The sequence below is a fragment of the Danio aesculapii genome, chromosome 3 (assembly GCF_903798145.1).
Source record: "Danio aesculapii chromosome 3, fDanAes4.1, whole genome shotgun sequence".
NCBI lineage: Eukaryota > Metazoa > Chordata > Actinopteri > Cypriniformes > Danionidae > Danio > Danio aesculapii.
In genome coordinates this window covers 17,692,854-17,710,465 of record NC_079437.1, presented here as the reverse complement: position 1 = coordinate 17,710,465, position 17,612 = coordinate 17,692,854, and the positions used below count along the sequence as shown (strand labels likewise).

The following is a 17,612-nucleotide window of genomic DNA, read 5'->3' as shown; positions in this document are numbered from 1 at the left end:
GCTAACTTGCATAAACCTTACAAACTCCCATAAAAGTCTTTATAAAGTGGTGCTAATAAATTTGTAAAAGTTGATCGGATATAAACTGAGTTTATTCCATCACTGGGAGTGCATTAGTCATTTTAAGTGGTTATATATATAATGTATGTACTGTATGTATGTATATGTATACATCTATGTTTTATTTCGGCTAGAATAAAGCAGTTTTTAATTTTTTAAAAGCCATTTTAAGTTCAAAATTATTACTTTTAAGCTAATTATACCTTTAAGCTAATTTTTTTTCGATAGTTTACAGAACAAAACATCGTTATACAATACCTTGCCTAATTACCCTAACCTGCCTGGTTAACCTAATCAACTAGTTAGCCTTTTAATGTCACTTTAAGCTGTATAGAAGTGTCTTGAAAAAGATCTAGCAAAATATTATTTACTGTCATCAAGACAAAGATAAAATAAATCAGTTATTAGAAATTAGTTATTAAAACTATTATGTTTAGAAATGTGTTGCAAAAAACCTCTTCGTTAAACAGAAATTGGGGGGGGGGGGATAAACTAATAATTCAGGAGATAATTTATTCTAGTTTAAACATTATTAATTTCAAGTGTGCATTTTTTAATTTTTTTATTTATGTTTAGCATTATTTAAATATTCTATTTTTATGAATTTTTGTCATTTTTCAGTAAATTTTTTACTTTTGCACACTTTAAACACTTAAATTTAGTTTTGGTATATTTTATTTTCACAATTTTTTGTACTTTTAGTTTAGTATATAAAAAAGAACATTTTAAGTAAATAAACTATAAAATAGTTTACAGCTCAGTTTATAAAGATAATAAAAACAATAATCGTTTTCAACCAATTTTAGGCAAAACCTAAAAGAAGTTTCACATTTGAAATTAAAATTAGGTTTACAATAATATTTAAAAATATTACAAATTTGATCTATTGTTTTTATTTTAGTTTACTTAATGTAATTTTCAACAATCATTATTTTTATGATTTTATTTATTTAGTTTTTTCATTTCAGTTTCAGTGAAGTCTAAGCACAGCATCAATGTTACTTTAAATCTTTGACGACACTTTTCCATTTACACAGATATGGTCTGTTAGCGATCCGAGAAATCCCTTTGCACACCTTTCCATTATACTATAAACAATAAATTTTCCAGAAACCCTTAAATCTCAGTAAAATATATTCTGTCACTATATATACATGATTTTGTTTTTGCTGCTTGTTTAAAATGAGCTGAAACAACATAATTCTTGAGTATTTTGGGGAGAACTTAATAGTTATATGTTCAATCAACTTAAAATTGTAAAAACCTCAAAAAGTTAACTTCATCTATTTGAATTGGGATGACATGAAGGGATTGCATTGAACCCAGCATTTTTACAGTGAAGATGTAGTGTTTCCCATGTTTAGTGGCATTTGAATTGTTGACTTATTTCCACTTCATTTTGCATGTACGAGAGCTATAAAAAACAGGTTGTCATTTGTTTTTCTTCTTCAGAGCCCTACAGTCCAGCGGTGTGGGTCATGATGTTCGTCATGTGTCTTACGGTCGTGGCAGTGACTGTGTTCGTGTTTGAATACTGCAGTCCTGTGGGCTACAACCGCAGCCTGGTCAGTGCCAAAGGTCAGTCTGACGCACTTCCCAACCACAGACAGATGAGCACACACACAAACACCACAGCTTTGACCGAGAAAACCTACACAATTGTGTTTTTGAAGCACAGGTAAATAAACTGAGCTCTAGATTTATGTTCAATAACAAGACAGTGATGTACTGCTTTTTTCTTTGCATTTCTGAGTATGTTTCACTTACAGATGACAACATTGTCAGAATGATTTCCAGTCACGTTGTTTTTCACAAACACTCAGTATTGACCGTATTCTGCAATGCAGAAGTGCACTCATATTTGTGATTGTTTTTAGTACTTCCGATGTGAGAAATGACTAGAAATATTAAACAGCAGGAAATAGTCAAACTACGTGTTCATGACTATACATAAAAAGTAGAATAATTTAATAAGAAAAGATCCGTTTGCAGCACGATGAGCTGTTTTTAACATCTAAAAATCAATGGAAGTGAATGAGACCCGAAGTCTTGAGACAAAAAGATTCCAATGGCTGCACCCACTCGTACTCTATGTACAAAATAAGGTCAATAATACATACAAGACATTATATGGGCATTGCCCTACTTCATTTTGAACTGCATGCTGCTTGGCCTGATACATCTGTTTTGTGTACAATATTTTTGTAACTTTCTTCTACAAAGTCAACATTTTCACCAAAATTGTAGTTTACACGTAGACGATACTGTTATTTAGCACTTTGAGATGCACAAGTTAGCTTTTTCAGGCTCCCGAAACACAAGTAAATGAATGGCCTAAACGCTTTAGGCCATTAGAAATTGTGTTAAGTACATGCTCTCTGATAGTTAGCATTTGAAACCGTTTAATGAGAAACGTTTGTGCTTGTATTATTATTATTATTATTATTATTATTATTATTATTATTATTATTATTTTGCATACTTTCAGTTTCATTTAAAGTCTCAAACAAATGCAGATGTCTTTATAAACATGAATGACCTTGAAAACATTCAAAATAGTATGCTGTGATAGCCACAAGATTCACCAAAACATTAAATGTTTCCCCATAAACAATGAATGAAAGAATGAATTTGCTTTTTTTGTTCTTTTATAGTATTACTTATTTTTTGTTTCCATGTTTTCTAATTTAAACAACACAATAATATTTAACATTTAATAATAGTATTACTATTATATAAAATATAAACATAATATTAAATGTAGTAAAAATCTAAGAATTTTCAGGAATATTACAGTGTTCGTTATAAATGATTTTCCATGCACAAGCAAATTCATATACTTCTATAATATTCACATTTTGCCATCATACTGTAAAAAGCGGTTATTTTAAATAAAAGTGAGTAAACCCGTTTACTTAAAAGTTGACTTGCTCATTGTAACTTGGAACTGTTAAGTTGACCTTACTTAAATTTTATAACTACCCACAGTTAATTTACTTAATAATTAAGGCAATCTGTTTACTCACTTTAAGTATTAAAAAAAATCACTTTTTACAGTGTAATAAAGTCCCCTCCAGCCCAATATTTTTCGTTTTCCCAATCAAGAAGCTGTTTCACTTAGATATATGTTACGACTTCCATTTCAGATCCAGGTGGGCCGACATTCACCATCGGGAAGTCGGTCTGGCTGCTGTGGGGGATCGTCTTCAACAACTCAGTGCCCATCGAAAACCCCAAAGGCACCACCAGTAAGATCATGGTGCTGGTGTGGGCCTTCTTTGCTGTGATCTTCCTGGCCAGTTACACGGCCAACCTGGCAGCCTTCATGATCCAGGAGCAGTACATCGACACGGTTTCTGGACTCAGTGACAAGAAGGTAAGAGCTGCCAGAGTCTCTTCCAGCCAAATGGCCATTCTAGGGCAGTGGTTTTAATTAAACTCATCACCAGGCTGAACTACAAGGCAGTTTCATGCTGATATAATATATGGTTGCACTGGCGTGATGGAATGCCGTGATGCTAATCTCTAATTTGTGTTACTTTAAAGAGACATTAATTGACCATTTGAAATATTAAGCCAGTTTTAGATGTTGGCAACATGACAAAGAGGTATAAGTACAGGATATGGTTCAGGATTTAAGAAAAAAAATGCTTGCAGACTTTTTTTTTTTGTTGTTTTAAATAATCAAATTAACTTTTCTAGTCATCTCAACATACATCAGTCAAACTGACTAAAACTTTGTACAGCTTAAAATACAGTTGAAACCTGATTAACTTATTAAATTCAGTTAAAGTAACATAAAAAATAGTAGTCTCTTATTTATCAGGGGTTGCCACAGCAGAATGAACCACCAACCCTTCCAGCCGCAACCCAGTACTCAGAAACACCCATACACTCACGCCCACACTCATACACTATGGGCAATTTTGTTTACCCAATTCACTTATAGCGCATGTCTTTGGACTGTGGGGAGCCAGAGCACCCGGAGGAAACCCACAACAACACGGGGAGAACATGCAAACTCCACACAGAAATACCAACTGGTCCAGCCGGGACTCAAACCAGCGACCTTCTTGCTCGATTCATCAATTGGTCAAAATATTTATATATTGTAAGGATTCAGTTACTGTCTGATACTAAATTAATTCATAAGTTTGCTTAATGGGCAAATAATATTGCTATAATTTTTTTAACATTTAAAAACTGTTTTATCCCAATCAAAATAAAACAAATAAGACTTTCTCCAGAGGAAAAAGTATTATTGGAAATACTGTGAAAGTTTACTAGCTCCATTAAACATAATTTGAGAAATATTAGCCTAAGTTATAGTTTTAAATATAAAGGGTCTAACAGTGGCCTTTTGCATTGATGCCACAGAAGAGCCCTTTTTGGAAGAACCATTTTTTTGGGTGTGTGTGTATAGAACAATGATAATCGAAAGACATGATATAACATGATAAAGAACCTTGCATGGAATTAGACGGGTCTTCGTTTAATCAATGATTTCCATAAAGAACCTACATTTTTGAGTGTATCCTTAAATGAAGAGGCCCCCCCAAAAAAGATTTGCTTTTAATTTACTCCCCCAAAAATCATCGCAGCTTACACAAACTTTTACAGTAAAAATGTCTTTAATGTCCTATTTAATTGAGTAAACGAAGAGCAAATTTTTTTTTTTTGGTAAACTATCCCAGCAGCCACACAACGTCATAAGATGTTAATATTAGGTTAGATTTAGGTCACCAGCATCTAAGGGCAATGTTATTTTGACATCCCATAACAATGTGAAATTATGTTGATATTTGGTTGATTTTAGGTTGTGTTGGAAAGTGACTAAAATCCAACGTTGAGCAACATCTTAAAGCAATGTCATATTGACATTTTAATGTGAATGGGGACACTGACAAGGGAAGTGCGGATCCAGATGCAGGTTTATTATACAGAGATGGTCAGGCAAGCAACAGTCAACACAGGAGCAAACAGATGTATACGGGCAATCCAGAGTCGTGGTCGATAAACAGGCAGATGGTCAGTACAGGCAGGGAGCAGGCAACGTAAACAAACAAAACAAAGCGAGGGTTAGAAACGAGGCAAGGCAAGGAAAATGCATCGTAATGTTCACTGTCAGTATAACAAGACTCAGCAATGAATGTCTCAAAGTGAGTCATAAGTGTTTGTAATCAGTACTTGAGCAGCATCAGCTGTGTGAGTGAGATCAATGGACACCTGGAGCAGGTGTGTGTGTTGCATGACTGGAACTTGTGGTCCATATACCAGCAAATTTGTAGTCCATTAGCGATTTGCACAGGCTGGACATTTATTCAACAGATATGGCAACCAAAATAAAACATCTGATCAACGTTGTATTGGTAACTTTTACACAATGTCAAGCTCATTAGACGTCGATAATTTGTTGTTTTTAGGTTGCATTGGAAAGTAACCAAAATGCAACATCTGTCCGACATTGGACATTAACGTTGGCCTGACGTTGGGATCTGATGACAGACTGATTTTCATTTCCAAACAAAATGCAATGCCCCACGACATTGGGGTACAACGCCAATCTGACATCAAGTTGACATCCTGTGCGGGATGGGATCCCTTTAACTATTTATCTTTCCTAGATAATTGTGTGACACTGTTATTTAAAACAGTAGGCTTAGCTGGGACATATGAAGGTGAAGTGTTTTGTGATGATAAAGAAAGCTGTTACAGCTGACAAGCTTCAGATGGAAACTGTTAAAGAGCAATTCTGAATACAAAGTGATACTTGAATCTCCACCACTGCCATTAAAGAGCCACACAGGTTGACTAGCAGGGAATTAGACACGGATGGCAGGATGTTTTTTTTTTGTATGCATTCAGATTCGCGAGTGTGCCTGCGAGGCTTTGCAAGCAGAACCAAACGCCTGAAGGGCAAAATAGCCGGCGGGTGCGAATATCACAGACAGATCACACTGCTGCTTAAAATTTTGCCAAACTTTGATAGTTGCAGTTTAGTGTGGTTGTGTTTGTAGTACTAATATGTATTTATATACAACACTGATGGTTTCTTTTTTTTACACAAGCAGAAATGTGAGACATAAGCTGAACTTTAAGAAGAAAAATGCTCTGGGAGCTTAAAAATAAATGAATAAATACAATTTGGAAGTCTTTTTGTATTGTCAATTTAGTAATTGTAATATCACAACAGTATTTCCGAGCAAGTAAGCAAGCAAGGAAGGAAGGAAGGAAGGAAGGAAGGAAGGAAAAGTTACAAGGTAGAAACATGGTATAATTTTTTATACCTAAATCAACAATAAACTGTAAATGTATTATTATTTTATGGAATGTGTGAACATTATTAGACATGGTATTAATCAAAATGCTAATTTACTTCATATGATTTTTAAAAGAACATTTTAGTGAAGTAAACAAATATTACAAAATAACATTGCATTGTAATATTCAGTATTCCTATCTGTATTCTTTTATTTATATTATATAATATCGCTTAAATTTTCTAATATCACAACATCATTTATGTTATACATAAATATATTTTAAATATCACTATTAGTTTATTTTTAAATAACTGCTAGATCAAAACTTTGTTTACTGTGCATACAGTAGGTACTAAGATTGTATGATATTTATCATCTTTGATCATTCTGTAGTTGTTTTAACAATGTGGAAGCTAACAACTTCACTCACTTTGCATCACAAACAAAATATGTCTCACAATATTGTCTATGTAACAGTATTGTAACATTAAAAAAGTATGTTCTTAAGGTAGGAGTTTTAATGAAAACTGTATGTACTATTCATTCATTTATTCATTTTCCTTTCGGCTTAGTCCCTTTATTAATCTGGGGGGTTGCCACAGTGGAATGAACCACCAACTTATTCAGCATATGTTTTACGCAGCGGATGACCTTCCAGCTGCAACCAATCACTGGCAAACATCCGTACACACTCATTCACTACGGACAATTTAGCTTACCCAATTCACTTATATCACATGTCTTTGGACTTGTGGGGGGAAACCCGGAGAAAACCCACACGAACACAGGGAGAACATGCAAACTCCACACAGAAATGCCAACTGATCCAGCTAAGGCTTGAACCAGCGACCTTCATGCTGTGAGGCGATCGTGCTACCCACTGCGCCACCATGACACCACTGCATGTACTACTTCCTATAAATTTGCCACATGACTTACATTAATTATTAGACCAATCATCGCTAGACAGGACTCAGAAAGCGAGTGGGATATTTATATTTGTTTTTTCGCTATAAATGCTTGTGTTGTTCTGTGCATGTACTTGGGTTTTTAAAGGCACAGTTCATATATCTGACTGTATTAAAGGACAAAATTGTATTACAAATATAAATATATTTATACATTTTCATACAAGAATTGCTGTGCTGTGAATAAAATATAAAACTGTCTATGGAAAGCATCGTCAGTGCACCATGATGCACCGAGATTTCGAATTGAACCGAATCGATGGCATGATAAGTGGGACCAGTGTAGGTTCACACCTCTACCGAGTAGTATGTCTGAATTCATAGAATTTAAAAAAACGAATGCGAGAAGTACCTAGATGACCTACTACTTCCGGCGAGATTGGCGAGACACTATCCCATGATGCACCGCGAGAGAATTCATGAAAGGAAGAGAAGTGATGCGACTGATGCAGGTGGTCACGCAATCATGACAAAATGGCAGATGTAGTGCATGTGAGTTGTATGAATGGAACTCAGATTCACATTCACTGTATAGAACGTAGGGCTATGCAATTAATCGAAAATCCGGTTTCGATTTTGGCTTCTAACAAATATGAAAAACCATTAATCGAGAGAAACGATTATTGCATCATGAACCGCCCCCTTTCCAGTTGTACACATTTGTTGCTCTGCAGAGCTCAGTTCCACATGAACATGACTAAAAGCAATTGCTGTAATGTAACTTTTGCAGCAAGGGATGTGCATCATTCATATTTTTACATGCGCGAAAGAGCGCAGGCTGTTGTGTGTGTGCACGCCGGCTCGGAGACAAGCACAACACACACATCTAACGCCATCTTAATGTGAGCGCTTTAATGGTCAAATACATGCACATTTGTGTCAGAGCGCGGTGTTTAGTAAATATTCATATTAACCCTCATCTGTGTAATAAACAAACAAGTTGAGAATCAAAAGACATTTGAAAGAGAAACCATATCAGAGCCGCACTATTCTTAAAGTGACAGCGCACAATTTTCCTGCTGCCGCCTGTTTTTATCATTAATCAAACAACAAAATTTGAAAATCCCTCACTGCTCTTGACTGAATGACTTTTGTAGCTGAAGTTTTTTCCTTACAATGAAGATGCTTAAAGCACAGTTTAAAGATAACAGATTTAATAACTCATTTCTTATAACTGATTTCTTTTATCTTTGCTATGATGACAGTACATTATATTTTATTAGATATTTTTCAAGATACTAGTATTCAGCTTAAAGTGACATTCAAAGGCTCAATTAGTGTAATTAGGCAAGTCATTGTATAACAGTACAGTACTTCTGCAGACAATCAAAAACATATATTGCTTAAAGGGGCTAATAATACTGAGCTATTAAAATAGGTTTCAAAATATTTAAACCTGCTTTTAGTCTAGCCAAAATAAAACAAATAAGCCTTTCTCCAGAAGAAAAAATATTATAGGAACAACTGTGAAAAATTCCTCTGTTAAACACCATTTGGAAAATATTTATTTATAAAAAAATTCACAGAACGGCGAATAATTTTGACTTCAACAATAATCGTTTTGAATAATCGTGATTACAGTTATGACCAAAATAATCGTGATTATGATTTTTCCCATAATCGAGCAGCCCTGATAGAACGTACTTTTCTATTCAAACGCAGTACCTACTGAGTAGGCGATTTTGGACGCAGCCATTCTGTTAATTTATTTTCTTTTTCAAATATTTCGCAAATAATGTTTAACAGATCTAGGAATGTTTCACAGAATTTTCTATAATATTTTTTTCTTCTGGAGAAAGTCTTATTTGTTTTATTTAGGCTAGAATTAAAGCAGTTTTTTAATTTTTTAAAACCAATATAAGGCCAATATTATAATATTAAACTTATGCCCCCTTAAGCAATATTTTTTGACTGTCTACAGAAATGTCACTTCAAACTGAATACTAGTATCTTGTAAAATATCTAGTCAAATATTAAGAACTGTCATCATGTCACAGACAAAAGAAATCAGTTATTAGAAATAAGTTATTACAATTATTATGTTTAGAAATGTGTTAAAAAAAAATCTTCATTTAGTTGAACAGAAATATACAGAGGGGGTTATAATTCAGACTTGAACTGTTCATACATTACTTTGCTTTACAGCCATTCATAAAGCCTCCGTTGTGGTCTTGAGATAGTAGAGTGTCCATTGTATGCACACTAGGTCACCTTGGTACTTTTTCACATACTCTTTATGAATACTTCATGTTTAGACACACTACTCCTCTCACATACCCTTTGCTTACAGGAAGACCTAGAACAGGGGTGCCCAAACTTTTTCGTATAAAGAACCAAAAACCAAATATCAGTGAGAGCCATGGGCCGAAGTTAAATATAGTATATTACATTAAAGTTGCCATTGGTAATTTCCTAATTTATAGGAAAACATTCCTTTAAATTGTACTAATTAACGCAGAATAACATTTAAAATGATAATCTATTGCAATAAAATCATAAACAATCACATTTAACACAATGGAGTTCACTAGTCAAGCAGAATCTGCATTTGCCTTGATTTGTCCTCTATCTGACAGTATACTGTATGTACATTTAAACAAAATCTGATTAATTTACACCATTTAATTGCAACATATCATTTCAGTTAGCTTTTAACGATAAAACAAACAGACCAAATGTTAAATTAGGTTTTAAATTCCAATCTCTAAACCATCCATATCATTCTTCCTCTCTTCTCAGATGTGATGGCGGGTCTTTGACCCATGGGCCCTAGTTTGGGCATTTCTGATCTCAAGTAGAAGAAAAGCCTACTTATTTTAAGTTAGCAACAAACTTCTGGTGTGGTCAGGGCCACAGGACAGATGAAATACAACACTTACGCTCTCTTAGACACCAGCAAGCACACTTAATATGAGGTATTCACTGACACTGGAGTCTGTCACATGCGCTCAACCAGAATACAATCACGTCCACCAGCTCCTCGGAGACTGATCTCCTTCATTCACACAAGCAAGGTTACCTACATTGCGGCACAATTATTCATGCCTTGCGTTCTGAAGTGCTGTCTTAGTGGCTGTATTAAATTTATTTGATATTGCATTAACGGCGCTTTGTGAACATGGCTGGAATCACATTTAAAAAAAACTAATTGAGGAGTGATACTGAAATTCCTTGGATGTTTGGCCAGGCAGCTAAGATAATTTCTCGTCTTAGTGAGGACAATCTGAAGTTCAAATGTTAGAATTTGATCAGAGCTAAGAAATTAATTGACTGAGAAGCACAGAAAAAGAGCTTTGATGACCCAACAGGCTTTGGTCAGAGTTTTATCACTACAGCCATTTTTCTGCTTTCTTCCTGAGGATTAATTTCAGTCATATTCCCACTTGGATTTATGTTGTATTTAATGTGGCATTTGCAGATACAGAATCGTGAGAATCCTTGGAACAGGGCGAAGACAAAGGCTGAACCCTACAATAAATTCCCATGCAGAAATCCAGCTTAAAGAAAAATCAATCACACTTTCCAGCAGCGTAGCTTTCCCATGCAAAAAGCCATTACTGGCATATCTAGCGGAGCAGGAATCTATTAAAATGCTCTAATCCTTAACCAAGTTACTCAGATTTATTTCTTCCTCTCAGACCATGATTTGTTCATGAAGTTCAATTTAAACATGCTAACTTGTTGAAATGCCTTTTAGTTCCAGAAACCGCAAGACCAATATCCTCCATTCCGGTTTGGGACTGTGCCCAATGGCAGCACGGAACGAAACATAAGGAGCAATTATCCCGAAATGCATTCCCACATGGTTAAGTACAACCAAAAAGGTGTGGAGGATGCTCTCAACAGCCTCAAAACTGGGTGTGTTTACTGTTATTTCTCACCTGAATCTCTGAAACAAATCCTTCCCTGATGTATTAGCATTTATACTAACATTCTGTTGGGGTTTTTTTGTATTGTTAACAGCAAGCTGGATGCCTTCATATATGATGCAGCTGTGCTTAACTACATGGCCGGTAAAGATGAAGGGTGTAAACTGGTAACCATTGGTAGCGGGAAGGTGTTTGCTACAACAGGCTACGGTATCGCCCTTCAGAAAGAATCTCGATGGAAGCGGCCGATTGACCTTGCTCTTCTCCAGTTCCTCGCTGATGGTAACTTCAGAAACTTAATTTAGCTAGAGGAGCTCTGCTTCACAAATCTGACCCAAATCTATTATTTAATCGCAGGTGACACTCAGAAGCTGCAGACTGTGTGGCTCACTGGGATCTGCCGTAATGAGAAGAAGGAGGTGATGAGCTCTAAGCTGGATATTGACAACATGGCCGGAGTGTTTTACATGCTTCTGGTGGCTATGGGACTCAGTCTGCTTGTCTTTGCCTGGGAACATCTACTGTACTGGAAGCTACGGCATTCAGTCCGCAGGTCAGAGCGATTGGACTTCTTGCTCGCCATTAGCAGGGTAAGTTTCATATGATGTATACTTTTAAAATAAATAGATTTTGTAAAATTATCTTCCAAAAATGGCATCTTTGTTTTTTGTCTGAAAGAGTAAAACAGCCAAAAATATGAAAAGACGCACACTGGACTTGGAAAGCACTATGCTATGAAACCCATTCATTTTAATGGCTATGCAAGGGCAGTTTGCTGTTGTGCCAATCAAAGGGCAAGAGCAGCGGCGTGCACTAGCGACAAGCTTGTACTGCAGTTAACGCTTAAATTAGCTCACTATTGTGGATATTCTGTATGTATACGTATCTATGCATGAACTGCACATGCTCACTGGAAAAGCAAAGTCCACTCAAATAATGCCTGACAGGACATTTCTATGCAGTACTGTTGTTCTTACTGCATGTTGTCATGGCAACGCTGGTAAAACTACAACTTTCAACTCACTGTGAATATAAATTTACAGTCAATACAATGTTGTTATTTTATTGGCTTGTGTTTTTTTTTAAATCAGTAAAATGTAAGTTATTGGGTTATTAAGTAAGTTATTATTCATTTTAACAATCTAGGCGCAAAGTCTAAAGCGCATGGTGCAAAACCATTAAGGCCGTGTTTGAATCCACCATGCTAATTTAAGGATGGAAACATACGCTTTGTGCCGCGGTGCATGGTCTAACAGGATTGTGCTTATTCTTTTAATGAGTTATGGCTATGTTTTTAGCATAACATGCATTAAAGCAATCAGAGTCTCATCTCCCATTCACTTTAAGTGTCAGTTGCACATGGCGCATTTGCTATTTACATGGCGGGCTTTGTAAGTGGAAAAACTGAACGCTTCACTAGCAAGAAAATGATTAAACAGAGTCTGCAAGAGTATAAAGAACAAGCCTCCTCCATTCGGCCTCTTTACTTTCCTTTTACTCTTTAGTTTACACCTTTTCCTTCATGGAGTAAGGAAACGGTGTTGTACACACTGCACTGAAGACATTTATTAGCCTACATATTTACTTTTGTTTGTTAAGCACAAAGATTTGTTTCAAAACTAATTCTAAATTCAGTTCTAATTTACAGCAAATAAATAAAGGAACAATAATAACAAAATGTGGTCAAAAAAACTGAGTTATATCCAAACACATGTCCTATTCTTATGCCTAATATGGTGATGTATACATCTCCAAAACCCAACAGGTAGACAAATCTAAACTTGTTTTTATTAAAACAAATATAAATATGCATATAATAAATACTGCTCCTAATAATAATAACAACATTTTACAAATGCAAGTTGTAGCCCCCCAACATGAAAAAGGCATTGAGGTAGTGGTTTTTATATTCATGTAGAAAATAATATATAAAATAATAATAAATTAACACCTCCTTTTCAGAAGTCCACAAAGTGGGGCAAATGGACATGCTATTTAAACAATGCAATGTGGCACAAAACGTGAAAATTAGGGTTATGCTATATATATATATATATATATATATATATATATATATATATATATATATATATATATATATATATATATATATATATATATATATATATATATATATATCCAAACACATCTTGTGTCTTATTGCGCTGGGCGTATGATAGGGCCCACTAAGTGAAATTTTTAAAAATCTGTTTTGGCCCAGAATTTTAATTTTGATGCATCCATACTTTTAACAAATTGTTTTTGGATGACTATCTATTACAAGATGCTCAAACTCAAAGATAAGGCATTTGAAATCAGCTTGTCTTTGTTTTGCCTTTTAAGATCATGTAGCAAAATATAACAATACTAATGTAGTTCAAATGAACATTGTACAAAGAAAGGTACAGCATACTTGAACAGATCCTTAAGAAACATAAATGTGATGAAATTGATTATTTCAGAGAAATCCAGGCTGTGAAAAAGCTCCAAAAGTCGAGGGAAAGCTGTTAAAATTAAATTAGGGTCTTAGGGTTATGACATAGCTGCCAAAGCCATTTCAAGCACATTCTTAAGCTTAACAAACTTAAAGACCTCATTTAAAGGTGGAATATTAAAAACGCGTAGGCAGCTACTTTTCTTTTGGCTAATTACAGTACTTTCAGAGATAACTATAATAGTGATAAACAGTTTTGAGAATCTTATCAGCCACTGACAGTTCTCCAGGTAATTAACCACACATAAAATCCGCTAATAGAATTTTGATGTGGTAAAAGTGAGTCATGTACAACTTCATTACACCTAGGTCATCACAGCCAAAATTGTAGAAGCTTTATTTGTGAGTCATTGCCATTCACTGGAATTGAACTTTTCACAGTTTTTTTTCCCAGTGGCATCTAAGTTTCCTATGCATTTTGCATGCACTGTAGTGAATAGATTTACTCATGAGGTAAAATAGTAATTCTGTATGCAAAATCCCAGACTTATTTTTTTCTTATTTCTTTCCTGAAGGGAATCTACAGCTGCTTTAATGGTGTGGAGGACACAGACCGTAAAGGGAACATGCAGAACCCAGATGTCACCACCAGTTACACTCAAGCCAACATGCTAAAGATGCTCCAAACAGCTAAGGATATAGTCTCATCTGCAAGAGTGGAAAACTCCCTGGACAATGCCACAAAAACTATAGAGAACTGGAGTCGACGTGATCCAGAGTCAGCCAGAACTAGTCTTCCTCCCTGCCTCATAGGAACCGACTTCAGCCATGGCCGCCTGCCCTGCATTGCCAGTGTTACAGACAACCACTCTCCATACCCTCAAAACATGGACAGCACGACTCAGCACCTGCTGGAGAAGCCTCATGTGGGAACACGGCCTACCTCACTGCGCTACACTCTTCCCGCACGCACCAGTCACCACCATATCTATGAACGAACGCTTCCCATATCTAGCCTCAGCAGCCCTCATATTGCCATAAGAGACCCACCACCACCTACAGCCCCAAAACCACATGTCTACATGGACCAGTCCTGTCACCACCCTACCTCTCGCTATGTCTCGTACCGTGACTTTCAAGTACCAGACATCTTTGTGGAACACCAAGAACCCTCTGGAAGCCATAAACAATACATGGCAGGTCTGGGTCGCAAAAAGAGGTCCCACAGCTACGTAGCGGCATCTCCAGAAACCCGACGGAGGGATGACTATGATGTTCCCCAATCTAGTCTGACTGAGCTTAAAAGCAACCATCTTTTGGAAAACCATTCTCATACCACACCCTGCATGAGAAGCCACTTTCAGAGACCCAGTTCTAGCTGCAACTCCTGTAACAAGCTGTATCTGGAGCCAGAGATGGATGACGTTCCACTTTTGGGGAAAGATAAACTCAACCGTCGCGCTTCTTTTCTCAGGGCCACATGGGGTGGGGACAGGATCCGACAGATAGATGAAAAGCCCTCCACCTCGGCAACTTCTACCAGCTGCATCAACATGCCTGATCTGTTTCCTCGAGTGGTGGTGACCAATCCCAAAACTTCGAAAATGTACGGCAGCGCTGGTAACAACCTCCGCTACAACTCGGCTGTGGAGCCAGCCTATCTGGACCCAGCACACATGGGCTCCTACCCGTACAAGCCTCAGAAGTTCAAATACTCAAAATCCATCCGCCTTCCTTCATACCGGGAGGCCATTCTACAAAATACGGCAGCCCTGCGGCGTTCCTCGTCTACACTAGTACATGGACACTACTCAACGTATCTGAACTCTTATACAGACCTACCGGTGTACTTGGGTCCTCTACCGCAGGGACCTGCTCACTTCCATGAGCATTCCAAAGACATGTGCCACCTGTTTCCATGTGTAAATCATTGCCCAGAAAATGCTGCCTTGGTGCCCCGGTTAGGCAGCAGGCCTGTATTATACCAGAGCACTGCTGTTGGGGGCTACGAGGGGGCCGGGCGAGCAAATGAGGGAACATTGCACACTGTGCCGGTCTCTTCCATGCACAGGGACCGCAGGCAGGTTCTAGTAGCACGGAACGTGCATAGTTCCTATGCCCCACGGCCTTGGGGTAGGGTGTCTAGTCTGGAGTCAGAGGTTTGAAGACCTTTCAAGAGATCTCCAGAGACATTTTTTCCCCAAACATTGAGGGAGAAACACTGGGAAGTGCTAAATGAAGACAAGCAAAAAAAAACTAATAGTGGACCAGAGGTGAAAATCTCAGTGCAATAATACCCTAAGGCAGCAGGGATGGGGTGGGTGAATGTACAAGTGATTACTGTGGAGACTTCTTTCAGTATATATATATTAAAAAAACAAGTTAAAATAGTAAAGAACTGTTCTTATTCTGTAAACTATGATTGTAATTTAAACTGTTTTTAAATGCCATTACACCAATTATACTCATTCTCTGCAAACAATTGGATGTAGCATGTTTTAAGGCAGCTTTAAGAACATAAGGGTTTGAACTGAAAATCTGATTTTTATTTGTGCCAGGGCATTTGACCGTTTTAAATCTGAAAAACCACTGAAAAATTTTATAACATCACCTCACAAAAATGTCTTCCAAGAATTTTCTAAACCCAGGGTTTGAGAAAGCCATTAACTGTTCAATTTTGTCACTCCACCCATGTGATTCAGATCTGATTTTATGAATGGTGAAGAATTGATTTGACATCTGTAGTTCCACAGCTATTTCACTGTTTAATAAATGATGGGATGGCCTGAGGGTCACTTGAAACTATCAGATGTCTTTGTATCTTTTGCAAAAGGCAACAAGTTTAGTGAATTAAACCTATTAAAAACAGCTGCACATTCTGCATTGCACCAATCAAGTCAAAGATAGAAGAGGAGCTTATTAAGTTTAAAGTATTGAAGCATGCTTTCAACCCTTTTAATTTTCACTTAAATATTATTATTTTTTATTTCTCTTTAGTTAAATTGCATTCCTGATACCACACTAAACAAATTTAGATTTTTGTTTTCTTGTTTTCTTGTTAATGATAACTTATGGACAAAATGTCATACAAGCAGTTAAAAGGTTAAAAGATTCATTCTAAGGATGAATTTGTACAATAATAACTCAGGACTAGCCTGGAACTTAAATAGCATACACAATTAGATCTAAAACTTAATCTGGTTACCGATTAACATTGCTACAGACACTCTCGCAAACTGTTCGAACTCACACAAAGCTCTTGGATAAAATAGATTTTAGACAGACAGTACATACAAAATGTTGCATGCATGCAGCCATGTAAATGCATGCCAAGGATACATATTACCTAGGAGGAAGAACCTTTCATGAATACAATTTCACTCTTGATTTCCTGTATACAGTGGCAAAATAATTACTATTCATACTTGCCAAATGGGGAAAAACTCCATTACATCTGCAGATTCAGCTGTATATCATTGCATGGACTGCATTAAAAAGGCACACAAAACACAGTATGCCATTAAACTGCGGTCTTTTATTTGCTGACCTCCCATTTCGAAGGCAGCCCATGGTGAAGTCGATGCATGGCGAGTAGGTTAAATGCTGACTCAGTGTGGTGGTTGCATGCTCTCCAAGAGCAGTTTAATCCCTTTCACCTTCCTATGTCTTTAAGATGTGACGTGGGTTGCTAACATTCATCTTTTCTGTTAAGCACCATTGTAGTCTCAGCTTTTCCTGAGGGCCCCAGGAGGACTGGAAGGGCTCCAACTCTCTGCCTGTAAAGTGCAAGGGTCAGTATAATAACGGTTGGAGGAATGGGCTGATTGACCCTGGAGAATAGTATGTTTAATCATGCCAACTTAGGATGATGCACATCTGGGCAGAAAGCCAATCAGCGGGGACACAGTATCGACCTATTGTGTCCATCCACCTTCGTTTAGTACCCTTGAGATGGAATAAGATGGAAAAGTGACCGTGAGGACCAGGCTTGTGAATGAACAATGAAACCTTGGACTAT

General features: G+C 36.7%; 1 protein-coding gene across 1 annotated transcript in view; it reads left to right on the top strand.

Moving 5' to 3' along the window:
- The window catches only part of grin2ca (glutamate receptor, ionotropic, N-methyl D-aspartate 2Ca), a 132,108-nt gene extending 115,712 nt beyond the window's left edge, over positions 1-16,396 (top strand). The window contains exons 8-13 of the mRNA XM_056453293.1: positions 1,513-1,638; positions 3,207-3,436; positions 10,989-11,149; positions 11,255-11,442; positions 11,518-11,750; positions 14,170-16,396. Of these exons, the coding sequence (XP_056309268.1) occupies positions 1,513-1,638; positions 3,207-3,436; positions 10,989-11,149; positions 11,255-11,442; positions 11,518-11,750; positions 14,170-15,759 (2,528 nt within the window). The 3' untranslated portion in view covers positions 15,760-16,396. The remainder of the gene's footprint in view (positions 1-1,512; positions 1,639-3,206; positions 3,437-10,988; positions 11,150-11,254; positions 11,443-11,517; positions 11,751-14,169) is intronic.
- The last annotated feature ends 1,216 nt before the right edge of the window (positions 16,397-17,612 follow it).